This window comes from Sitophilus oryzae, unplaced genomic scaffold, assembly GCF_002938485.1.
Source record: "Sitophilus oryzae breed Bouriz unplaced genomic scaffold, Soryzae_2.0 scaffold_1384_pilon_pilon, whole genome shotgun sequence".
Lineage (NCBI taxonomy): Eukaryota > Metazoa > Arthropoda > Insecta > Coleoptera > Curculionidae > Sitophilus > Sitophilus oryzae.
This window is the reverse complement of record NW_022146042.1, coordinates 235984-252274: the sequence shown is the minus strand read 5'-3', so window position 1 is coordinate 252274 and position 16291 is coordinate 235984. Positions and strand designations below refer to the sequence as shown.

Sequence of the window (16291 nt, the reverse complement as noted above, 5' to 3'; positions counted from 1 at the left end):
GATTAAGGTTTGCAGAGCTTTAGCATTTTTCATAAAATAGCGAACAATTTGTTACAAAACCATATAAATTATATATATCATTGTAATATCATTGTAATCACAAAACTTCAATCTATTTCTGTATTGTAACGGAATTTTAAATTATGTCTTTATTTTCGAGAAAATTTAGTCCAAACAAGGATCAAGATCATTTAATCAAAATCTTAAAAATAATGAAGTTGTCTAAAAATGTGCTGCAATACAGATATAGTATAATCCTTTATCTTTAATTTCCTTTTTCATTTGTGTAAAAATACCTATTTAGTCAGTTTTATATGAAACGTTAAATGCCGAACGCTTATTTTGCTAATTTTTCGGACTAGTGAAATGGATTCTTAAGTCGAGTAGGACATATTAGTGAGATGTTTATGAAGGATTTTCCACAATTTTGAGAATGCTAAATACTAAAAAATTACAGGTTTAGCAAATTAAAAAAAATGCTGGACCTATTACTGTAAAACCTTATTTTTAGAACTGATATCAAAATGTAAGGAGGTATTTTACGATACAGTATGGAATAAAAAATATATACATTATTTTCTAACGAAAAAAAGATATTTTTATATTCAAATATAAACTTTTTCATGGTGATGAAAGCATGTTTTTGGTTCTTTTTAATTCCATTAAAAGTTCTAAATTAAAACCTTACTTTTCGTTGTTGTTTAACTGCTGAAATTTTTATTTTATTTTTTGGGTGAGCTCGGAATTAAAGGTGAAACAACATGTTTTTTATTATTTAGACCCTTTAATTCGTAATGTGCTTTGATCAAATACAAATCGAGAGTCCGCCATTAAAGTTAGAAAACATTTTGTTTTTATAACAAAGTTTTGTTAGTTCGAAACAGGAATTTTCGAAAAAAATTTCAAACGCGACGAAAGTATTAATTTTTGCGACATGATTGACAATATAAATAGTTATTTAAACGCCTAGACATAAAAGTACGAAAATATATTATTAAACTGACACAGTGTCAAATTCAACGAGTGTAACCATAGTTCCTCGATATATAACTACATATAAGGTATGCCTTTTAAATCTCTTTATATTATTTGGAACGTTTGAAATTGTTTAAAAAATTATTTGTGGCGTTTGAAAAAAAGAGCATGTTCTATTCGGAGTAAAAATTATATTTTTTGTGCCTTAGCTGTACGTCAAACGTACAGCCTCGCAACAAAAAGTGTCATTTTTACTCCTAATAAAATAATATACTATTTTCTATAAGCGTCAATAAAACACAATTTTTAATTTATTAGTGTACAGGGTGTCTTATTTTCGCGTGTTTTATAGGATTTCTCGTTTATGAGTAGAGATACAAAGATACAGTTTTCACATCACAACTAAAATGTTTAAAAAACTTTAAATACAAAAAATGTTCGTTTTTTAATTCTCTATCTAACAAAAAAAAAATATACACGGTGTTCCTCTGAAAAAACGAAGGAAACTATTTTATATTTTCTAAAGTTTGATATAGAATTTTGAACAATCTGTATGATTTAAGATTGCGATATTTACAGCAAACTAAATACGCACCAACTATACAGGGCATCATAGAAATAATTGCAAATATTTTAACTGGTAGTATAGTTCAATCCCAGAAACACGCCTATGAGGTTTTTTTCGCGAAAAAAAATATTGAAAATTCGAAATTTTTTGAAAAATTTTTTGAAATTTTTTTTAGTTTTTAGTTAAAAAACATAATTTCTTGATAATATGGCAACATACGTATTAGATTAAATTTACAAGAAAGAAAATCCAGAAAAGATCCAGTGGTTCTCAAAATTTTAGCAAAAAATCATTTTTTTTGGAAATTTTCAAAGTAAAATAACTCCGTTATTTTGGACTTATTTGAAAAACGATAAAGAGAAAATATGTTTCTTTTATCGAGATCTACCACCCCTTAAAATATTTGCACTTATTTCTGGGACACCCTGTATAGTATAAACCTAGTATAGTTTTGATTTCAGAACATTTCTTGTGTAGTTTAATAATTTTTTTAAAAAAGACTGAAAAATATATATTTTATTTATTAATATTCTCTGACACTGTCAAAAAATATTTAATAATATCTTAGGATTATGTAAAATGATCTGAAAGGAAGCAAAAAGTGTAATAATATAGGGGTGTTCCATTAAAAAGAATTTTATCGTATTAAAACAAATATCTTAATCTACTCGCACTTTTTTGAGTCACTCTGTAGAACTTAAAATAGTTTCCTGAATTTACACTTAAACAAAATTCCTACGTTTTTTAATATGTGAGCTACATATGCCCGAGTCACTGTTTACAGAACCCTTTATATTTATTTTTTCCATAGCAACTTCTTAATTAAAATAATAATTAAAATTGCCATACATATATCTATAAAAAATAGTAGATAAAATTAGTACTTTAACCGCAAGGGTAGATTAAATGATACTTTAACAGCGAGGATAGGTTAAAAACTTTATCTTTTTTCGCACGTTTTTTAATTGCTTCCATTTTTTAAAATTTGTATATTCCTTTTCATAAGTTATTCCGGATTTAAATGGAAGTAGTATGGATATGGCGTTTGTCGCCTCAGCCTGAATATCTGTTGGTAATTTACTTATTTCGTTTAAAGCCATTTCTGGCTCCAATTCAATCAGCAATCGACACGAAAAAGAATAAAAAAATATTGACTCAAAACTGACAACTAAAGAGACAGCTTTATTTATACTCTTTTTTACGTTTACGTTTTCTTTTCTCAGGTAAGATTTCGACAGACAGACAGTAATTTAATTATTTCGTTTTGAGCCATTTCTGGCTCCAATTCAATCAGCAATCGACACGAAAGAGAATTTAAAAATATTGACTCAAAACTGACAACTAAAGAGACAGTTTTATTTATTTGTCCAATTCAAGGATATATAGAAGAAGGATATTCAACTCCCTATAGCGGGCTATGTTGGAAAATATGCCGTATTTTGTCGAGGAAGACGATTTCGTCACGACCAATGAGCGTCGAGTATTTGAAATTGAAAACATATAAATTGACGGTAACCTATGTTTTTCGACTCATTTCACTGACAGATGTGATGAGATTATTATCACGTTATTATTGTAATTTATAGATCCAAACGTTTTTTGAAAAAATAATGTATTTTAAAGTTATTTCCTAGAGTTTGGTTTGGCCTTCTATATTCTGGTATTTGTCTACTAATAAATAATATCTTATTTTGTATTTCGATGTATGGAAATCCGCAAGTTTTGTATCTGAAGCCGCAAAGAAATTTCGCTCTATAGTGAGAAAAATGTTATTATATCTTTTTAGACGTGTAGAATTACAAAATTTCTTATTTCAGATGTTCTAAATGTGAGTGCCTGTCAAAAATTAAAATATGTACTTGAAATAATTTCAAGTTATATGCTTTGACATTTTTTGGAAGTAAACAAATATTGAAGAAAGTGTTGTGCCTTCACAGAATTTAAATTGGCATTAGGAATAGATTTCCTTGATTTAGTAATGATATTGCTCATAGAAATTGATAATGTGAAGAATAACAATACAGGAACATAGAATAACAAGAAAGAAATTCTAGCAGCAAGTTAGGTTATGAGATAAATTTTATTTATATAGTTTGTTTAAAGAGTTTAGTTTGAAAAAAAGGTAAAACAATTATTATTGTCCAGATCATATTTGATAACTGTTGTTAATTGATAACATATTACAGGGACACAGTAAAAAGACAAAACATTTAGACCCTTTGAAAGAGAAATGTTTGCAATGGATATTAATAAATTCTAGCCAATTTGTACGATGTACAATGCAGGCAATATTTCTGCCTCCTAACGCACTATTCGCGTAAAAGAAGATGTGGGTATTGTATTTATAGGTAGTTAATGATACATGGAATATATTTCTATACTATTGCAATAACGATGTGTTTATGTTGTATTTTTTTATTAGTTGGCTAGTGTGTTAGTAGGATAGCCATTGGTAGTTATAAAGTATGAAGTCGTCAGGTATTAATAATAGGAATTGATCAAAGCTTATACATTTATTGTGATATTTATATTGTGAATTTAAGTAGTTAGTTTTGGTTGTTTAATAAACGAATTAATGTGCTTATTGTGTATCTAATTAAAAGAACAATGAAAAGTTGAATACCATAGGGGTACGTATGTTATACAAAGAATTTGCATCAACATTTTTTTGGTTATATACTTGTACTGATATTTGTTTCTTGAACTAAAGAATTATACAGTACCTACTACACAATATAATAATCTGCAGCTACATAGGTAGGTAGCTGTTGGTAATTAAATTTTTTATCTAATATAATATCTAACATCAGAAATATTGTTAATTATCAACTATAAACAACTAAGAACTAGAATTATCAACTATAAACACAATATAATATACTGTATCTTAAGCAATATGTAATTATTTAACAATTATTTTTTTTGGGAAATAAAAACTGGTACTAAATTCTTTTTGACTATTTAATTTCTAAGTCACAAATAATGGTGGACAAATAGCAAGAAAATTATACAAGTAAAACATAATTTTAACTTATTTCTCTAATGGAATTTTGGTATTGATCTACTTAGTAGGATATGCAGTTTATCATATTTTTGAATATTTATATTCAATATTGTTCAGGAACAGCCCAATTACTCTGAAAAAAAAATATATGGTCAAATTCTTTGAAAAGAAACTTTTAAAATCAGTAATGATAAATATATAATTGTTGTATAGCAGAACCAGGGGACACAGAATTAGGGGAATTAACAATAGATTATTAAAAACTGCCTTCTCTTAAAAAAGTAGTATTATATGCACTTAGAAAGACTATAAAGGATATAAGTACACATAGAAAGAAAGTAAGTATCTATACTACTGATACTTAGTTACAATTTATTTCATATTCTAATATTTTTGAGAAAATTTTACTTAGATACATACCTGAATATTATGCTGCTTTTTTATTTTAAAGTGTGCCGACTGTGCTGTTATTTTTATACTAGTAATATTGTATACTGTAGGTATCGTATTCATATATAGTTATATATATATATATATATATATATATATATATATATATATATATATATATATATATATATATATATATATATATATATATATATATATATATATATATATATATATATATATGAATACGATAACTATATATGAATACGATACTACAGTATACAATATTACTAGTATAAAAAATAACAGCACAGTCGGCACACTTTAAAATAAAAGCATAATATTCAGGTATGTATCTAAAAATTTTCTCAAAAATATTAGAATATGAAATAAATTGTAACTAAATTTTAATTAATAAACATAAACAAATAAAATTGTCAGTGTTATTAAAACTTTATGCAAATATATGTTACCTTAATACTTTGTCTTTAATCCTACTCTTCTGACACGGCTTTTCAAACTAATATTTATGAACTTTTGTTTCCATATTAATTTCAATATATTTGAATAAAACTGGAAAAATAATCAATATTGGCACTTGAAATTTTAATTTCTTATGTCCTTAAATTATTTATATCGTGTTATACATAATACTTACATAAATATTCAATTTAAAAATAGATCAGCACTTGAACGAGTGAATATAAAATAGTAAATTATCAATTTCTATGAGCAATATCATTACTAAATCAAGGAAATCTATTCCTAATGCTAATTTAAATTCTGCGAAGGCACAACACTTTCTTCAATATTTGTTTACTTCCAAAGGGCAAAGGGTATAACTTGAAATATTTCAAGTATATATTTTAATTTTTGACATTAAGCACTCACATTTAGAACATCTGAAATAAGAAATTTTGTTATTCTACGCGTCTAAAAAGATATAACATTTTTCTCACTATAGAGCGAAATTTCTTTGCGGCTTCAGATACAAAACTTGCGGATTTCCATACATCGAAATACAAAATAAGATATTATTTATTAGTAGACAAATACCAGAATATAGAAGGCCAAACCAAACCTCTAGGAAATAACTTTAAAATAAATTATTTATTCAAAAAACGTTTGGATTTTGGATCTATAAATTACAATAACAATCTCATCACATTTGTCAGTGAAATGAGTCAAAAAACATAGGTTACCGTCAATTTATATGTTTTCAATTTCAAATACTCGACGCCCATTGGTCGTGACGAAATCGTCTTCCTCGACAAAATACGGCACGTTTTTTTTGGGCCAGTCGAATATCCTTATTCTATATATCCTTGGTCCAATTACATAGAAACCAACGCCAACCCAGCACAATATTTATTCTACTCGTAATTAATTCCTCGAAATAATAATTTTTGAATATTTTCTAAAACGTAACTCGCTATGGAAAAAAATATTGTTTTATAAACGACGATAAAATTGCATTATCGTCTCCCGAAATTAATTCACTCGCGATTTCTAAATACCATTTTTATCGTATTGTATAAAAAATAACTATTATCCATAGAGCCAGTACAACAAGAGTACCTAAACCGACGAGTAGCGACAGTCCCGTTTTCAATTTTCTTTGCGGTTGCGCGAAATAAGTATGTTATCTGTCATACGAAGAAGCGAAGTTGCCACTGTTGCCATTTATCAAATATCTTTATATACTTTATTTCAAGTATACCTCAGGCAACGAATCGTTTTTTTAATTATTTATTAGCAGTAAGATATTTTATACATTCAAATTTAGAAATAAGGATAAAACAAAACAAAAAAGATATGTATAAAACTTTATAATTAATTCCACTTCAAATTGTGAGCAGTGTATACCATGTTTATAGGACCACTTCATAAGTTGAGCAGTTAAATACGTAGTCTATCTGTCAAACACGTCAAAAGAGAGAGAAAGAAAATTTGGTCCCACCACATCAAAAGAGCCGACGGTTTCTGTCGCTACTCGGCGATCTACGTACTCTGGTACAACGAATAAATTTATTTAATTATTATTAATTAGAACAAATAACCGCAATTCTAATTAAAACTAATTTACATAACACAACAATTTATCGTAAATCCCATCTCTAAAATAACGTCTGATTCAATTAAACAATTTCCGGGAATTATTATTAATATCGTAAAATTAATATTTAAAACCCGTGTAAAACTAGCTTTAGCTTGAAATTAGTTTTGTTGTCGAGCGATAAAAGTTTCATGAAATTGCGCATCGTTTTCAAAGAGGCACGTTTTTCAATTGATATTAGAGATGGGCATTTTATTGGAAAATATCGATAGATATACAGGGTGCTACAAATTCGAGGTACGAGCATTGGTATTTCGGTAACCATAATAGATACGAAGATGGTTAAATAAGGGCAAAGTTGCGCCTTGGGATGTTCACCAAGATGCCATCATGAAAGTTTTAAAAATTTTAAAGATTGCTGAGATTTTTAGAAAAAACGGATTTTTTTGAAAACCAATTTCATTTTTTTCTGTCGTATCTTTTTAGAAAATCAAAAAACTAATTGCATATTCTCATAGCCACTTTCTTAGGGCTATCCGATAGTATTTTTAGATTTTTAAATTAACTGATAATTTGTGAGATACAGAGGCCAAATATTTTTTTTTAAAACGGACTTGCATTTTTTATTTCAGGTTTTGAAAGAACTAGGTTTCCTGAGTACAATGGTATGCCACACTTAATTTTTTTTTGTTTCGGATTTTCATTTGAATGCAATTTATTTAAACTAATTTCAAGTTCGTTTTATTTTAAAATATTTAATATATACATCGTTACAATATTGATTAGCTTTCAAATTTAACAATGACGTGATGTAAAACATTGAATACGGAAGATCAAATGCAATAAAATGTTAAAAAATAATAAAAAATCTCAAAAAAAACTTCAAAAAAGTAATTCATGTCATGGGGAATTTTATTTGTGGTACTAAATATTTTTCATAAATATCGATATTTAAAGATATCTACGGATGTTTCGATACTTTTGTACGTCCCTAATTGATCGTATTTACATCATATTAATCTTGTTTGGTTTCATTATGACCAGATGCTTTGTTAGCCAGGTTTCAGATTTATACATTTATTTATATAAAGGACAATTTGTTAGTTTTGATGGATAAATAAATTATATGGCCAAATGTTAAATTCTAAATTAGTTTCTGTTGGATCCTGTTTATATTAAATATAAAATGTATAAAATATATTGTGAAAATTGATTTTAACAATAGCGTATAAAAATATGAGTTAAATTTTATACTTATTGAATTTTTTTTTCTCAATAATAAGAGTTTGTTGTATGATAGAATATAGAACGTATAGGGGGGAGTTAATCAGCGTGACCATACAGATCTGCAACCTTTCTTGATTTAACAGAAATAATATTATATTATATATTATTAAATCTATAATACTTATAAACTCATCATACAGTGTCAAGGCCAGTATTTACAGAGGTTAAATCTCCATCTCCAATATCAGTCGTACCAAAGTTCATGGCACGAATGGTTGTCGTCTCGGCGCACTCAGTGATGAAGTGTTATCCAGTTTTTCCATTTTCTCCAAAGAATCTGCATTCGTCCGAGTTTCTTAGCTTCAATCTACTGAGGTGTTCGTTGAGGAGACAGTATATTGTTAAAAACCTCGTGACAATCCCAAGATTTTTCTCACTGAAATCAAGGAAAATCTGCATTTTTCTTGGTTGTAAGTTCTCAGAAATTTCTTCGAGTGTCTTGGAGACCGTTGGAGGATTCCTAAACCAGGTTACGGATAGTGGCTTCCAGGTTCTTGGATTCTGCTTTAAGTTGGTTTCCACTTGGGAAGCAGAACGGTTCTGGATTCACCTGCTTGACTATCTCGAAAGCTTTACATATCTGGGGTCACTAATAAGCAACATGGGCGAATGCGTAAAGGAAGTTAAAAGAAGAATAGCCTTGGCCAACAGTGCAATGCTGAGATTAACCAAAATATAGAAAAGCTCATACATAACCAAAATGAATCACTAAAATGAATCTGGTCCAAACGTTGGTTTTTCCAATCTTCACATACGGCTCAGAATCGTGGACACTTATAGTTAAAGAACGCAAATAAGGTGTGGTCCGAACTGTATTCCGGAGACTTCGGCAGCATATTCTGCAGATAAAAATAAGTAAAAAAGTTCGTATAAATGTATGTCCTAAAATGCTTAGTTTTGGAGATACAGGGTGTAGAAGTTTCATTTTTATTCTCATTTTTCCAAATAATTTCTAAAGTAACGTCAATATTTGGATGAAAATGGTGCTTGGGAGTTTTTTGACATGAGAAATTTGATTTTAATGTCAATATGACTCTTACTTGTAGAGGGCGCCACCTACGTATTTTTTAACTGGTTTGAAGCATAATAAATCTCTTGGTAAAAATCGATACGAGTAATATGCTTCTCGAGATATTTGGAATCAAAATTATCAATACCTGTCGTCATTGACATAAATTAAACATGTTGATTAAATAGTTATTAAACTGAAATCATAAATTTGAAATGTTTCAACAAAAACTTTTTTATCATCATTTTTTCAAAGAAAAATTTATGATTAATTTAAAAAAATAAAAAGTTCCCAAATTTTGTCTATTTCAGTCAATTAGTCAATCAGTCAGATTAACTCTTCCAGTATCGACTGATTAGTTCTCATTGCGGTCCAGGGAAGTACCGTAAAACGGGGTAACTTCGACAGCGGGGGTAACTTCGACATGTATATTATTTCACTCAATCTACTCAACATGTTTATTATTTTTTGTCAATAATGAGATGTATTGACTATATCCATTCTAAATATCTCGAGAACGGTTGCTCGTAGCCATTTTTACCAAGAGATATTTTTTACATAAAAAATCACGAAAATGTATATTTTTCCACTCAATAGTTTTATACAGGTACGGAGGAAAAGTTATTACTCTTCAAAACAGTTAAAACACATGTAGGTGGTGCCCCCTACAAATAGGAGTCATATTGACATCAAAATCAAATTTGTCATCTCAAAAAACTTCTAGACACCAAGTTTCATCCAAATATTGACGTTACTTCAGAAATTATTTGGAAAAAATAGAAATAAAAATAAAACTTCTACACCCTGTATCTCCGAAACTAAGCATTTTAGGACATACATTTATACGAACTTTTTTACTTATTTTTATCTGAATAATATGCTGCCGAAGTTTCCCGAATACAGTTCGGACCACCCTGTATATTGATTCCTTTGAAACGTATTACTTCCCTGAACCGCAATGAAAACTAATCAGTCGATACTGGAAAAGTTAAGTGTAATCACCAGACTATCATTATTATGCAGAGAGTGTTGCAGTATTTTGGAAACGTAGCTAGAAGACGAGATGACAGTATAGACGTAGCTTTTAGTAATAGGAGAAGTACAGGGAAGGAAAAGTAGTAGCGGATAGCCTATGAGATGGTCTGATCAAATCGACCGGCCCCTTCACGTATCGTTTTACCTAGGCTGAAGATCGAGAAATGTGAAAGAAGACAATAGAAAGGGAAATAGAGGCATTCCAAAGAGGTCACGGCCCTCATGACTGAGGAAACGAGCTGAGAAAGATTCATATCCCTGTTCAGCTTTGGTTTTGGAAGCATCGGTATACCATGGTATGGTCTTTTAACTGCTGAAAAAAGGTTTCTGTCTTCCAGTTCTTTTTGTTGCTCAATACTACAGTGAGGTGTTTTTCAAAGTTAGACATTCTACTATCTTTATTTCTGCTATCGTACTACATTGTACTATCTCTTAAGGATGGCACGAAAAAGCCAAGAAACCATCATGTTATAACGTTTTTTAAACATTACCACTGCGAACGGCAGCTTTTCATCGGTAGAGCAGTCGTGGATAAGGTATTTCACTCGAGAAAAACTCATTAACAATAAAAAATAAAAAATATAAATATTGGGCAATTTCTGAACGATACGGAATCCGGTGACGATACGCCAGACATCATATATCATATATAAAAACATGTAATAAACTAAAAACGTTACAATGTTCATACAAAACCGACTAGTAAACGAACTACAGTCGGATGAGATTCTGGGAATGGTCTCGAATTTCACACCACCAGTCCAACTCTTGACACGCACCTATAACGTCCTGTTTCCGAATAGGGACGAATGGGATAAGCCGAGAAACAGTTTATTACATGCAGAAATGTGTTAGTACACGGACGGATTCAAAAACGAAAAAGGATCTGGCGCAGGAATTTACTGCAGCAGTCCAAAAACTGAGATCTACCACAACCTTGGAAAACACACCACAATTTTTGCTGCTGGTAGAACAGCAATAAACCGGGAAAACAATAAGCATATTTTTGGATAGTCAAGCCGCGTTGAAAGCACTTGAGGCAACGAAAAGTACACTGATTCTTCATTGTAAGAAACTACTCGATATATTAGATAGGAACAAAGTGTCGCTAATATGGATACCGGGACATGTCGGTCTAGAAGGAAATGAAGGTGCTGATTCCCTCGCCAAAATTGGTACAGGCTTGCCATTTCTGGGCCCAGAACCAACACTTAGCGTTCCAAAAAATCACTTCTATTAAGAGCTTGTAGAAACTGTGAAAGATCCCACTTGGGATCAATACAATCTCTTAAAGACCTTTAAAATAGGTTTGAATAAGTTGAATCTTTCAATTCAATAATCTAAATATGCTCCACAAAAATTCGTTGTTTTTATAATCCTAGAAAAAGAATTGAGAATTCAATTTAAGTATACTATTTATTGTACCACTCTATCTCACAGCGATATCTCTTCAGCTAATACAATTAAGGGCATCATACATCGTCCCCAATAAAAGTACAATAGAAACCAATCAGCGATAGGACCGAATGGAGCGAGAATGGAATATGGTACAAATACGCCGCCATGTATCAGGCTGAATAATTGATGTAGCGATTGTTGCCAACTGCGAAGATTGCATATCTCCACAGTTTCCACTGTTCATTACGCTCGGCAGTTCGTTAGGTTATGGAAAGATGTGTACGTTTCATTTGCTACAATAATAACTAAGGCAATTAACGTGTTTGTTATTTTATATCGGATATGGATGTTTTGTTATATTTTAATAGTAAAATAATAATTGTTTCGGGTTGATTAATAACAATCTTTTTTAAGAATAGTTTTTTTTATTATTGTCAGTTTGAGAAAAATACATTCTTCATAAAAAATTGCTTGTTCTAAAATAGTTAATCCCGATTACCTATACTTTTACAAATTTCTATACCATTTTAGAGAAAATTAAAGGAACATGAAAGTATAGCTGAATTTTTCATTGATTTTTTTATTGATATAATTTTAATTATCGTTATATTTCTTTGTCGTTTCAAAATGTTTGCTCCCTTACCTGATAAGTCTATTATCCACTTGTATTATAATTTCTTCTTGTTGTTTGTTTCAGATGCCCACTAGATCCACCATCACACTCTTTCGTCCGCGACGCCAAGTGACGTCATGAGGAGCGACCAGGAGCGTAGCCGTAGACCCGGACGCGCCCGCCGCAAATGCACCCCGTGACGTCATGAGCGCCGCGTCAAGGTCATCGACCGCCCCCCTCGCCGCGCCGCCACCCTTCGGGAGACCGCCGCCCTCTCCTCTCGGCTCCGTGTCGCTCCTGTTTTGCACCGCCTACTTCCTACTGGTGAGTACTGTGAGTCTATTTAGTAGCATGATTAGATTAAAACCTCATTTGTAAAAAACATTTTTTTCTGCCCTACTGTCTGTTCAGAGATCGATCAACGTTACGTCATAATTATTTGTCAAATATGCATTTTAGGGTATGTCTGAGATCAGTTCATGTTGTTTAGAAAATTACGTATTAAGTGCGTATTACGTATTAAGTACGCTGGGAAATTATTAATTCACCCATTAAATCACCCTTTCCGTATCATTGAACTAAATAAATTTTATAGATTTTTATTCTTTAACTTTTAAATAAATAAATGCCTTTATTGTCAATAAATTTTACAATTTGTAGATAAAACTAAAGTAAACAATCAAAAGAGAATATTTATATTATTTATATTATAATATATTGTCAGTCTTATTGTTTAAAATAAACATTTATAAATGTGTACAATGTCAAAGAATAAAAAAATAAAAAGAAGATAAGTCATTTACGGCTAGAAAGCCTTGTCTAGTAAATAAGATTTCAATGCTTTGCGAAATAAAGAAACTGATGTTATGGATTTGATTTCAAATGGCAGGTGATTGTGCATTTTTTTCGAGTTGTATAATATTGAACTTTTAACTAACTCTGAGCGTGAAGTAGATAGATAAAGATCTTGCTCCGCATTCCTGAGTGGATAAGTGTGAGATGGCCTTTCTCGAGAAGCTGATACATGCTTACGTTTTAGGCAAACGGATTCAAATATAAATAAGGAAGGAAGAGTTAATACTTTTAATTTTTTTAAAAAGTCCTGGCAAAAGAGTTCTGCTGTTTAGTCTCAGTGAATATAGAACAGCTCTCTTCTGGAGCTTGAAAATGCGGTCAAATTGAGTCGCACAACACGTACCCCAGAATGGAAGGGCATATCTGAGGTGCGACTCAAAAAGTGCATAATAAACAGTTCTAGTCACTGACAAGTTAAGCTCCTTAATCATCTTAATGCAAAACAGGCAGAACTTAATTTTTTGGACAAATCGTTGATATGCATGTCCCATTTTAAAGAATTGTCTACAACAAGAATTTTACAGACTTTACGACGTCAATGGTGGTGTTGTTAAGTACAAAAGGCTGCAGCGAGTTTTTATACGTCAAAGCTTTAGTTTTAGAAATGTTGAGACTCAGGAGGTTCGAATCGCACCAAGATTTATTGGTGATTAAGTCATTTGACATATTCCTATGAAGTGCCGTGACGTCCTTGTTGCTCCAAGTGAAGCTATTGTCGTCCGCAATTAAATAAGTAAAAAATAATAAGATCTCTAAAATAATAATAAAATCTCTGACATTTAAAACGATGATTTGTCAAAAACTTGAATCGAAAAATAATGATTTTTTCATAGTCATACATACATTTCATAGCTCTTTGGACTATTCAAAATGATGCAGTCTTTAACTTTCCAGAATTAAACTATATATAGCTTTCATATAGTTACTAAATTTAACATATACGTGTACATATTTAAGCAAATACCCATCAGATACATATGGAGAAATTCAGGATTGTTAAACATTTACACATGTAATTGATGGTTTCAATAATCCCGGTAATGTTTGCCTACGTGCAAAAGCAGATCTCTCGGTATTAGATAAAAGCAAATAGGTAATTTTGTAATAAGTTTGTTTAAATTATTGACAATAAATCGACTACAATTGCTTAACGAGAAGTTCTGAGTTTGAATTGAATATCTAGATAATGAGTTGAGCTGGAAAACTGTCCTTAGTAAATATGTTACTGATTTTTAGATTTTAACTTTTAATTTTCTAAAATTGTTGCCAGAATATCGCTCATTTTAAAAATAATTATTCTATATATTTCGTACAAATATTATTTTGAAATTTTAATTAATTCTCTCATGAAATTGATTTTGTTTAAATAAAATCTGGTAAAATAAAACAACCGCCATGTTTTAATTATCAAAACAGGTACTCCATATTGTATTTGAATATTAATTTTAAATCATTATTAATGCGAATTTATTATGACGCTCTTCCAATCCTCATTTACACACATTATTAATTCGTATTAATTACACAAATGTGCTCTAATTTTGTTAATTCGATCTTCATTTATGTTTATGCTTTTAACACAATTATTTTTCTGGTATTAATTTATGATATAATGTTATAAAAAACAATAATTTATATTTGATTATCTTTAAAATTATTTTTTTACAGTATATAGTGCAGAATATTGTAAAATATTCTATTAATGTTATTATAAAAACTTTAGAACATGTATGTGCTGATGATTTTTTATGCATAATCAATTATAGTATGATTAACATTTGTTTATTAGATTTATAAATAAATAAATAAATACCTTTATTGTCAAAAAAATTCACAATTTGTAGACAAAGGTAAAGTAAACAAACAAAGTAAACAAACGAACAAACAAAAGAGAATACAAAACATTATACAAATTACATTGTCAGTCTTATTGTCTAAAATAAACATTTATAAATGTTTATAATGTCAAAGAATAAAAAAATAAAAATAAGATAAAAATATTTACTATATTTATAGTAAATATAGTAATAGCAAATATTAGACCAGGGTTTACAAGATCAAATTCGATTATCAAAATATAAGTCATTTACGGCGTAGAAAGCCTTGTCTAGTAAATAAGATTTCAATGCTTTGCGAAATGAAGAAAACGATGTTATGTATTTGATTTCAAATGGCAGGTGATTGTGCATTTTTTTCGAGTTGTATAATATTGAACTTTTAACTAACTCTGAGCATGGGGTAGGTAGATAAAGATCTTGCTCCGCGTTCCTGAGTGGATAAGTGTGAGATGGCCTTTCTTGAGAAGCTGATGCATGCTTACGTATTAGGCAAACGGATTCAAATATAAATAGGGAAGAAAAACTTAATATTTTTAATTTTTTAAAAAAGTCCTGGCAATGAGTTCTGCTGTTTGGTCACAGTGAATATCGAACAGCTCTCTTCTGGAGCTTGAAAATGCGGTCAAATTGAGTCGCACAACACGTACCCCAGAATGGAAGGGCATATCTTAGGTGCGACTCAAAAAGTGCATAATAAACAGTCCTAGCTACTGACAAGTTAAGCTCCTTAGAAACAGATCTTAATGCAAAACAGCCAGGGCCTAATTTTTTCGACAAAGCGTCGATATGCATGTCCAATTTCAGAGAATTGTCTACAACAAGCCCTTAGAATTTTACAGATTTTACGACGTAAATGGTTGTGTTGTTAAGTACAAAAGGCTGCAGCGAATTTTTATACGACAAAGGTTTAGTTTTAGAAATGTTTAGACTTAGGAGATTCGAATCGCACCAAGATTTAATGGTGATTAAGTCATTTGATATAATCCTATGAAGGGCCGTGACGTTCTTGTTGCTCCAAGTGAAGCTAGTGTCGTCCGCAAAAAGACATATTTTATCACTGATGTTTATGTCAGCAATGTCGTTAATATAAAGAAGAAACAAAATAGGGCCTCCCTCCTACTTTATTTAATTTATTTTTGTGCAGTCTGTTATTCAGTGGTATTTTATATTCATTCCTTCATCCAGTCTTCAATTGCCCTATCAATATACCCTCTATAGAATTTTATTTTTAAAATATTTCGAAGGTAAAAGAATATTCCCGGA

The 16291-nt window shown here is 30.2% G+C and overlaps 1 protein-coding gene across 1 annotated transcript in view; it reads left to right on the top strand.

Annotated features, from left to right (window-relative positions):
- LOC115875371 (neuroligin-1-like) overlaps positions 1-16291 on the top strand; it is a gene marked incomplete at its 3' end in the record, with an annotated part of 252959 nt that overhangs the window by 690 nt on the left and 235978 nt on the right. Inside the window, exon 2 of the mRNA XM_030890798.1 lies at positions 12420-12659. Within this exon, the coding sequence (XP_030746658.1) occupies positions 12540-12659 (120 nt within the window). The remainder of the gene's footprint in view (positions 1-12419; positions 12660-16291) is intronic.